Raw genomic sequence first — 11,568 nt, forward strand, 5'->3', positions numbered from 1 at the left:
AAAATTAATCAGGTTAATCTCAAGTTTTTGGGTAAACCTAAACCAAATAAAAATTTAATCAAGTTAGGGTTTTGGGCCTAATTAATCTGACTCAAAATTTAATCATGTGAACTCATACATATATATTTTGAGCTAGGTCCTTATCAAGTTATCGTGATGGGCATTTACTAACACTCCTAATTATTCATATGAAAGGAGAGCACTTCTTACTAAATCCGGAATTGACATTAGAGAGTGCATTGCCCGACGATCAAAATTGGTGATTATCGCAAATAACTGTCGTCACCTAATCACAGACATCCAACTAGACTCACCTGATTATAATCTTCTAACTGCCATTGATCACCATTTATATTCTTCCAACAATCATTGCCAGACTATTATAGCCCTCTTATGTTATCTTAACTATCGTTACCCATAATCTCTTTAAGACTATCACCTAAAAGCAGATGTTCATCGATTTTATCACTTGTTATGGTTAACAATACCAACACACATCATCACATATAAGGTCAATTTACTCCAACGACATAAAACACAATTATACTCACTGACTTTATTACTCGCCATTGTCAATAATGTCGACACACACAATCTCTTTTATAAGATTGATGCACATCATTAACACAATCATCGAAGAAGCTGGATGACTTTATTACATGCCTTTGCTAACAACGTTGATGCATGCCATCACAAAGAAGGTGTATCACCATCGACATCAACTTTGAATCCCAACGTTGACAAAATTACTTATAGGACTTCTTGGGTTATGATCTCATTTCCTTAAAAGAGAACGGCAAAATTGATTTTAAGTGATATATTGAAGACAACTCTAATACCTAAAAGCTCTTCTAGCTTCCATCGTGGAATCCATTATTCATAGTTCATACATAATACATTATATCATCACCATCATAAATCATGGGAAAATATATCTTTTGTAACAAATGATTAACATTAGTGTAATTATTTCAACTGAGCTAAATCCCATAATTTTTTTTTTTTTTTACTCTTTTTAAGTTTTCTACATAAATTAAAATATATTCAAAATGAATCTTTATTTTTACTCTACACAAATTTTTACTTAAATTAACATTGAAATGTTTGACTTTTGAGTTCCTACCGGTTCAAGCCAAGGTATTGCTCTTAAGTCTTATCAATAACAGTGCTTCTATTATCTTTCAAACTCAACAATATTTTTGCTACCATTTTTGAACATATAAATGTATGAAAAAGAAGAAAGCAGTGAGTCGAATTAAATTTTATTAGATATTATAAAAATATTGAAAATATTTCGATTTGTGGCTCAAAAAAGATTTTTTTAAATAGCTATTATATATTAATCTAAATAGTGGGTGAATGCCAAATTTAATTTAATTTCAAAAAAAAAAAAACGCCAATCTGAGTTAGTAAAATATTATATATAATATCCAATAGCCACACAAATCTAAACTAAAATGGCAAAGTTTATCTTGCAGCTTAGTAGTTATATAATATTTTGGGAGTTTTTGTTATTTTGAGACCGCTACAAAATTGATATAATGTAGCTTGTGAATATAGAGGTACGTTAAAATAATTGAATTTACTTTGAAATTAATATTATGCATAAAAAATTATTTCACACTTATCTCAAAGCTAATAAACAAATGAGTCAATTGTTGGCTTTGTGTGAAATTTGATTGTATTGATCAATTAAGTTGTTATGTTGTTTCGAACCTCAATTCAATATTTCATGCTCATTTGGAGGTTACAGGGGATCCTCCCCAAGCTTTAGGTTCGGGTGATATGCATCTAGAAAAATTTTTTCGTATAGCGCTACAGTGCTATATACACGAGCACCCCAGTACAGTGTACTCGAGCTCCCTGAAATTGCATAGTTTGGTGGAAAAAAAAACAAAGAAGTGGAGTGTTATGACGCTGCTAGAGAACGTTCTGGGGCTCCAATCCCAATGCTACGATGATGTCATACATGTTGAAATCAAAGAGTGAGTGTTTTGGCGCTACCACTTGGCGCCACAGTGTTGCGAGGCTAGTTGGGCAATTTTTTTCCTAGTTTATCTTTAGGCCGGGTTGTGTTCCTGTGTGGTTTCAATTGTATCTCTTTTATATATTCTAATGTGATAGCGATACAATGTTGAAGAGAAGTGAGGAGAGAGTGAAATTTGAAAGCTGAATATAACAGCTTTGAGGCTCAGAAGATTCACTAACTTAAATCCAAGATTTGAACAGCATTGTCATACCATAATTCCTTTTTGAACTTTCGAAGCCTCATTAAAGAATCAATAAATGACCGCTTGCATAGTTTATGCCATTGCAACGTTACAACGTCGAGCATTTCCAAGAATGTTCGTCATATGGCTTTTACAGTTTTAGTTAGTTAGCAGCCCATCATGATAATAAGAATAAGACAAGTGACTTTTCCCTATAATGAACATTATAGCTCGTGCAGATCGCGTTCCTTTCGTCCAGATTTAGGCCCTGAAAGCGAACAAAAGTCTTTTGTCAGGATATCCTTAACTATTGCTTATGAATAAATAATTCTTTAAATAAAACTAATCATCTATTTGTAATTAAAAAATATCATATCCTCAACTTTGTAACCACCGTAATATTTATTTTTAGCATAAATATTTTTTTCTTTAATAATTAATGTAATACATTAATAACATCAAGACTTTAACACACCACGTGAGATCGATAACATAAATTAATTTTCTTCATTATGTGTTATTAAGATTCAAACTATTATCTAAGCATCATTTTGAACAGCTTCTTTATTGCTTCTTAAAAAATAGTTTTAGTACAAAAATTTTAAGCCTAGTTTGAGATGGCTTAACTTTGACTTTTCAATTTCAAAACGGCAAAAATTTTTTTGGCTAATGTTTGTATGTGTTATTTTTTGCAAAAATACTTTTTAGAGAACTGTATTTTTATAATGTTTTCAAAAACTTTATGATATTAATTTATCTATTAGAAAACTCCGTTCTCTCAAACAACAATTTTAAAAAGTATAACCAAATGAAGCCTTAATTTTTGTACTAAAACTCTGTAATAAATAAAAACACAATAAACATGTCATCCCAAATGAAACCTTAAATCAAATAAAAAGAAGCAATTCCTAATACTTTCTAACCAATTTTTTTTAGATCTATCTATACCTTTCTCAACATAAACCGGAACTAATATATTACTCATCAAGTCATTGAAAAGCCAAAGTTTTATATGGTCAAATCATCTATGACAACTCTATATAATCTCATTAACCATTAGAGCTATTCCAACATTTTCACATATATACTCATTTCACATTATGTTCTTAAGAATCATCCATCTAAGCATCCTTATCTCCATAATATTTAATTTTATGTTCTCTTTTAATGGCCAACTTTCTATGCCTTGAGGTTTCTTTTAATGTAAAATAAACAATTTATGAGCCCAAGTATCTTAAAAATCTGATGAATCTTTAAATTTAATATTTATTTTCAGAATAAGTACAAATATTTGTTTTTTCTTATACAAATTCTAAATTTAATCTATTAATCAAATATTTCACTTAATTTTTTTTTTTAAAATCACATGTTGTAACTCATAATTTTAAAACTGTACTGAAAGGAAACGGATTAGGACCCCAATGAGACCACATTTGATAATATTATAGTATTCTCCTATAGCTCTATTTAGCAAAAATAATATCATTACTCTCACAGAGGCACAATTTACTCTACATGTATATTTCTCATAGGTGTCGTAAAGTTATGGATGAGGCGCACGTGCAATGCAGTGCATTCTATCTAGGGCATTCTATCTAGGGCTGCAAACGAACCGAACCGAGTCGAGTATGTGAGTGTTCATGTTTGTGTTCATTTAATATCAGCTTGTTCAAGTTTGGTTCATGTTTGTTCGGGATTTATTGTTGTGTTCATGTTTGGTTCATTTAAATTTATGAGTGGTCATGTTCGATTCATGTTCAGTTCATGTTCGTTCGTTTAATGCTTATCGAGCTTATTCGCGAAACATATTTAATGAAATTTTTTTAACTATCAAACAAACACGTTCATGAACATATCTATGAACAAACATATTTATAATAAAAACAATTGTCTATGTAACAAAGGCAATGATTATTTATATTTATTAATTTTATAGTCAAATATTAATTATTTTTATCGAGCTTATTCATGAGTTCAAAATCGAACACGAGTCGAACTTTTATCGAGCTTAATATCGAGCTTGTTCACGAACTTCAAATGATGTTGTTCGTGAACATAAATAAGCTGAACACATTAATGTTCAAGTTTGTTTATTTAAGAATTGAGTATTTATAATATTGTTCAAGTTTGTTTGTTTAGTTAATTAAACGATCACAAACGAGCTTTAATCGAACCGAACAATGAGTACCTCGTCGAACGTTTGGTTCGCTTGCTTGCAGCCCTAGTTCTATCTTACCATTTTTGTAAAAGCTGAATCATGACATCACGGTTTAATTTTCGACAGCTTTCATTTGACTTTTTTACTGATTTCTAAAATAAAATTTTAGCACAAGAGTTGTTTTAAACTAAAAAATTTTGCATTAAAAATTATTTTAAAAAGCAACAAAAAAGCTATCCCAAACTAAGGCTTCATTTGGAATGACTTTTTTATTGCTTTTTAAAACAACTTTTTAGTTTAAAAATTAAATTTTTTATACTATAAAGCTGCTTTAAGAAGCAGTAAAAAAGCCGTACCAAATAGCCTAAGGCTTCCTTTGGGACGGCTTTTTTTCAAATTCTTAAAGCAGCTTTCTAGTATAAAAATTTTTAATTTTGTACTAAAAACCTGCTTTAAGAAGCATAAAGAAAGCAGTCCCAAACGAAGCCTAAGACTTCATTTGGAACGGCTTTCTTAATACTTTCTAAAACAACTTTCTAGTACAAAAAAATTTTATGCTAAAAAACTGCTTAAGAAAATAGTAAAAAAACAGCCCCAAGCGAAACCTAAGCCTAAGTCTTTGACAAATCAAAAAGCATCACATAAGGCCTGCACGTTTAGCCAGTTCTTGTACAGTGACAAACAATACAACAACAGTATTAATTACAAGCAACACCAAAAAAATAAAAGGTCTCCTCAAAAGAAAACACAAGAGAAAACTGGGTTAAGGCAAACCTCCTTGCAGGGCATTCATCCTTCTTATACTCAAGAAGTACTTGAATTATCTTCTTTTAAGGACATCAACAAGCCAATATTTGATGATGCATTATGATTAAGGTAGTAAGACATTTGGATTGAAGGTCTAAGCAATAGGAGCCTCCAATGAAATAATTTGAATATTGTTGCATGCCTTTACCTGTGTTTGTTGCCACTGAAAAGAGTATTTTCCAAGGGAGGATATATTGTCAATCTAATATACTTTGATGTAATCTTGACACTCATATGAACTAGTTGATAGCATAAAGAATGTGGATTGTGTAAGCATATCCTATTGCAAGTAAAATAAGAACAAAAAACTTCATGTAGATTGCACATATTGTTAGTCATCTCATTTGATATATCTTCATATCCTTTTCATAACATATAACTAGAACTATAATATAACACCCTTAGTGATAGATTTTACAAGAAATATTGAAAGATGGTGAACATATTAAAACCTTAAAAATAGGATATGAAAAATAAATATATTAAGATTCATATTTTGATAATGGCTATATTGATATGTGTTAAAATCCAGTCGTTCAACATAGATAAGATCCAATAGCTACAGTGCATGATCTGTGGGACGCATGACTCACATCAGAATTCTTTCCATGTTCGAGTAGCTGATTTAGGAAGGATTCTATTAAAGTTATTATGTAATTGTTTGTTTTTGTATTAAGATTTATTGTATAGATTATAAATAGGGAAGAAATCATGGAATAAAGCATGGTTTTCTTCTCAAACCTCTTGTTTTTGACAAATGATATATATATTTTTATTTTTAAATATTGTATCATGCATAGGTCTAAGTATAGAAACCTCCCCTAAATAATTTGAATCTTATTGCATATGTTTAACTGCATTTATTTCCACCAAAAAGAAGAATATCTTCGCAAAGTAAATAGGCTGCCAACCCTACGATATAACTAAAAGATTTCATTGACTTTGATGTGACCGTGACACTCATATTAACTTAATTGATGGTAGATAAAATTTCAATTGTGTACATGAGTATATCCTATTGTCAACAAAATAACTTAAATGTATTCATATAGGATTTCATTTGGACAACTTTCTTACTACTTTCTAAAATAATTTTTTTTGTGCAAAAATATCTTAAACTAAAAATTTTTGTACAAAAAAGTTGATTTTAAAAGCAGTAAGAAAGTTGTCTCAAATGAAGCAAAAATTGTAGATCTTGTCAGTCATCTTAGTTGGGATATCTTCATATCATGTCGGTAGAACTATAATATCATCATGGCCAATGAATATTTAATAAAAGGTTTAGCACCAAAGTTAGTGATAATTTTACCGGAAATATTGAAAAGATGTCAATAGTTGATTCAAGCTCTAACAAAAGATATCAAAAAAAGAATATCCACAATTTTGCCATCTAATAATTTTTATATTTATCTGGCTTATATCTCCACTTTTAATCGTCAGCAAAATTCTAATGCTTTATTAACATGTTTAGACGATGAAGACAATACTTTCACTAAATACCACATGACAAATTAATGAAAGATGCAGAGATTTATTTATGCTAAATTGACAAGTTCTGCTCAATTATTTTAGCAGAAAATTCATAATGATGATATGTTTTCAATCCAACCTAAAATGATATGTTTTCGTGCATTTTACCAGCATAAAAATTGTAGTTTTTTTTAAGAATTTGAAGCTAAACGTGATTACTAATCTGACATTGAATCTTAAATCACTACTTGTTCAACTTATTTTAGTGTATGTTCTTAATTTTCCACCTCTATTTCACTACCTAATATATTTTAATGAACATGCTGAACCACAATAGCAATAAATCTTATCCAATGCAGCTAAAATATGATCAAAAATTTTCTTTAAGAAAGTAACTTACTTGATTAAAAAATATCCAGAAATACCTTCCTTACCTTGTTACACCATCATTGATTACATACAAGAGTACATGTAGATTATATTAACAGAATTTACATATAAAATTAAAGTTTGTATACCATGAATGTTCATCTCACTGCTTGGGAATAAAATAAAGGATATTGCAACTTCGTATAATCTATCCTATACACAACTTGCACTCCACTACTTCATATCACCTATAAAAGCCTTTGAGCAATATTGTACTATTAGCAAGCTAGTAGTATGCCAGTTTCTTAATACTTTGCTAGCATGATAACAACTGTGGGTTCCGAAAATTCGGCCCCGGCCTCCGCCCGCTTTACTTTTCTTTCTTCGGGGGAGTTTTAACGGATTAAGTTCCGGGGTAAATTTTGGGAAGGCATATGTGTTTGTAGATAAGACACCACCCAGAGATTTCGCCCTCATTTTGTGAGGACTTTATGATCTGAGTTCTGGTTTCCTATAGGCGCAAGCCCCTATAGTGAATTACCCCTCCCGAACTTTCGATTAAGGCTAGTCGTCAATAAGATACGTAAAGAATATGTGTTATCTGACATAGAGAAGCAGCATGAGTATTTGGAATTTGAGAATTTGGAAAGTTTGGATGTTGGAGGTTCAATGTTTGATATTTAAAATAGAAATTTTTACCATCTTGCACTTAAAGCGGATGGTGGGAGAATGGATGATGGACCCAATCAAGATCCCATGGTTCTGTCGTCCCGGGCCATCGTGGTCGTTGGTCTACTTAGTCAAAGGAGGTACTCGACCTTGAATCAAGGCGCACCTCGAGGCGTATCAAGGCGTATGACACAAAAGCCTTTTTAAACCATAGATTTTCTACATCAACTATCCCACTAACTTAAAGGGATGAATGCTTAGAAAGTCAAAAATCCAAGATCGTCTAACAACAGTGCATGAGAGAAAATCGTTTCTCATACTTGTTATATTAAACTTACTTCATATAAGTTAACTTCTTTTTTCTTCTAAAATTTATAATTTACATATATTTATTTTGGGTAAAAATATTCTATCTATGATTCTTAAGATTGGTTAGAAACACAACATATTTAAAGTTTGTCAGTGTTATTAATTATACTATTAAAAATATAATAATTTATAACATTTATGATGAATAGAAAGAAATTTTTATCTTATGGTTTTCTTAGGCTTACATAAATTATTTGCTAATGTTCCTTTTTAATCACCACGGTCAACATTTCTACCTAGTCCTTTTCGCATAAAGAATTCAGCGTGATTTTAAAATGTACAATGCACATCTAACAAGTATCATATGTATTTTTATAAAGAGAGCTGTGCTTGTATAGTAAGTTAGTAACAGGTTGAGCTTAGTTAAATTAACCTTTCCTAAAGGAATTACAGAACAAATGCCCATGTACATTGAAATCAAATCATCCGTCTGCTTGACTAATAATAACTATTGTTGAAGAAGGGGCTGATCGGAAGAGAGTGAGAGTGAATGACTAGTGTAGATCCAAAGCTCAATGAGGTGAAATGGTGGAAACCAAGAAAAAAAATTTTTTTCCTCTCAAAGAGAACAAAATACAATATCATTTCTTCTCTGCCATAACAAATATATCCTAAGCTAAATGAAAAATAACAAGTTAAAGGTCAACAAGACTACTTAAAGCAACAAGACTACTAAGAAATAACAACTTCATTACCAAAATGAGAAAACAATAGAGTTAGTGGGTAACATGGCACAGGAGTCGCTTGATGCAGTTGAAAGACAGACGGTGTCAAGACACTGCGGTAGATACCACAACATAAGCGATGAAGAGTTACACAAGAAGAAACAATGGAGTTGGCAAAGAGAATGGTGCCTTAGTGCAGATGATAGGCGTAGAGATGCCGTGAACGAAGAGATAGGCGAGACAAAATAACAAATGACATCATGGAGATGAGCTCCAATGCTTTGATGCTGACGGGGCAGCATTAATCTTGTTGGTCTTCAGAAGAACTCAACTCCGAGTTCATTTCGACAATCTCAGCCTTATTTGGAGGGTGGCACTCAAAGATATCTTTGACATTAAATTTTTTTGAGAATTTAATTTGTCAGGCAAGCCAATTATATAAGCACTGTCACTGAGTTTTCTTTTGATTGCAAATGAACAAATCTTCCTGGTATAGAGCTAGTCAAATGTTCCCACAGTTGCCGTAGCTTGTTTATATGGATTATTAAAGGGTAATCTTCTTTGAACACTCTATGACACTGGTGACAATATTCAGTCTCCTTAAAAATAATTTGGATTGTCCCAGCTTTTGCTTCACTTCCTCAGAGATACTGTGAACTTGTTCTGCAAGTTGCTCGACTGATTTTTACATTGCAAAAGTTGGAAGTTCAACTAAGTAAACTGCTAATGATGGCACTTTGGTGCAAACAAAGGATAAGGGAAACCTACCAGTGAATCAATTAATCATATTGTTGAAGGAAAATTTGACTTAAGTGAGAACTTGATCCCATTGCTCTAGTTTGTCATCAGTGAGGCTTCTGACCATGGAGCCAAGCATGCTATTGATGACCTCTATTTGCCCAACCATCTAGGAACGATAAGCATTGCTAAGAGTTTGGTTGTGTCGAACTTCTCACTACGCCAAAAGTGACTCATAAATTTCATCATGATTGGGTGTGGTAGACTTTGAAATGCCATAAAGTCGAACAACTTCCAAAGAAAATATATTTGCCACATTGATAGCATCCACAGTCTTCCAATATACTTAAAAAAAAATACCATTTTGGAGAAACAATCGATGCCCACAAACACATAATTTTTCTATCGTTGCACCATTGACAAGCCTAGTACAAATCATACTAAAGCCTTTCCAAATATCGTTGGGCATGAGCAGAGGGTGTAGAATCTAATTTTTTGAGCATGAACATGGGTATTTTGAAGGAAAAGTACAGGTACAACCTAGAGTATCTTTGTGCAATTCAAAGATTGAGAAGACTCTTTAGCAAAGCAGTATCTCAAATGAATTGCATTCATCCTTGACAATTGAGATGAAAGTTCTTAACAAATGCCCAAATTAAATCAAAACGGTATTTTTGACTGGAGCCATTAATTAGCACAACCAACACAAGAATAACGCATGAAACAATAGAGGCCAATAAACTATATATTCCATAAAAAGCAGAATAAAAAAAGCCACATTTTATCTACCTTACAGAAATGGATGGCAACCAAACCCTTTCAATCATCACCATAGGCGCGGAAGCGGTACCGCTCCTCGTAGGGTCCGTCGAAGAAGAGGTCGGCCTCGAACCATTTAGGGTAGCGGACGAGATCTCCGGCAACGAAGCGCATGTAGCGTTCGCCGGACTTGGCTCCCACAGGCACCACTCGTACCTCACCGGAGACGACGTAGACCTGCTGATCAACGTGCCAGTCCCAAGGAAACCGGCACTTCCCAGTCTTCCACGTTGACCAACGTTCCACGCCCAGGTTAGCCAGCATTTCCTTCGACACCCCGCGCTCAACTCGCACGTTGTAGATCTCTTCCAGTGGCCGCTCGAACCTCGCATAGATTCCTGTTCCGCGGGAGACGGCGATGGTGGACCCGTACCGGCGGTTTGACGGCTGGGATGCGACGGATGGTGCCCGCAGCAAGGAGACGAAGCCAAGAGATCCGCTGGCTGATGCCATTGCGCCTTCTCTAGAGTAGCCGAACGCTCCTTCTAGGTAGAAGTTAGAACTCTCACCGCTCTGAAGGCAATCCCCCTATTATCATCTTATCCGGTTATTGAACATTTGAACGATGATTGATAACCCAACGAATATAAAAAGGACAAGAATTGTACCGCCATATTCATTCTGATATAAATTATTTTAAAGTAAATTTGAAATTTATTAAATTTGATTTGAAATTAATATTATATAAAATTTAGATTATACTAATTTTATGTAATTAACATCAAGATATTTTGATATCATTTTTATTAACATAAATACTAGGGAAGCTTCTATCAAATATCTAAATTTGTAAAAAAAAAATGTTTTTATTGCACTTAAAATCAAATAACATAAAATATAGAAATTTTTTAGTTTGCTAAACCTTTTAATATTATTTTGAGAACTAAAAAGATGCCAGATGAGTGAATGATGAGTGTGTTGATTCTTATTTTTAAGAAAATAAATCTGATACACAAGATTGTGCGAATTATAGAAAAACTAAGTTAATATATCATACTTTAAAATTATGAAAGATAATTATGGAGCATAGGTTGCAACATGATATTAAAGTTTCCCAAAACCACTTTGGATTCAGGTCGGGTAGGTCTACTATGAAAGCTATACATTTATTAAGAGGTTTGATGGAAAAGTATACAGAAAATAAAGAGGATATTCATATGATATTTAGAGATTTATATAAAGTATATGATAAAGTTGTTACTTGTGTTCAAACACAAGGTGGTTTGACTAAGTATTTTCCTATTTCAGTTGGATTACATTCAGGGGCGGATCCAACTTCTTTTTTTAGGGTGGG

At 32.5% G+C, this 11,568-nt stretch overlaps 1 protein-coding gene across 3 annotated transcripts; it reads right to left on the bottom strand.

The window, feature by feature from the left end:
* Positions 1–2,245: 2,245 nt before the first annotated feature.
* Positions 2,246–10,829, bottom strand: LOC110109318. 3 transcript variants are annotated; one of them, XM_020840334.2, is made up of 2 exons: positions 10,245–10,829; positions 2,246–2,478 (listed from the first exon to the last, which is right to left on the bottom strand). In XM_020840334.2, exon 1 carries the CDS (start codon positions 10,725–10,727, stop codon positions 10,275–10,277), a length of 453 nt encoding a protein of 150 aa, XP_020695993.1. In that variant the 5' UTR covers positions 10,728–10,829; the 3' UTR covers positions 2,246–2,478; positions 10,245–10,274. The 3 variants fall into 3 exon arrangements, with proteins under 3 accessions (XP_020695993.1, XP_020695992.1, XP_020695991.1); XM_020840333.2 differs by lacking the exon at positions 2,246–2,478 and adding an exon at positions 4,987–5,323; XM_020840332.2 differs by lacking the exon at positions 2,246–2,478 and adding an exon at positions 4,987–5,338.
* Between the last annotated feature and the right edge of the window lie 739 nt (positions 10,830–11,568).

This window comes from Dendrobium catenatum, unplaced genomic scaffold (genome assembly GCF_001605985.2).
Source record: "Dendrobium catenatum unplaced genomic scaffold, ASM160598v2 fragScaff_scaffold_703, whole genome shotgun sequence".
Classification (NCBI taxonomy): domain Eukaryota; kingdom Viridiplantae; phylum Streptophyta; class Magnoliopsida; order Asparagales; family Orchidaceae; genus Dendrobium; species Dendrobium catenatum.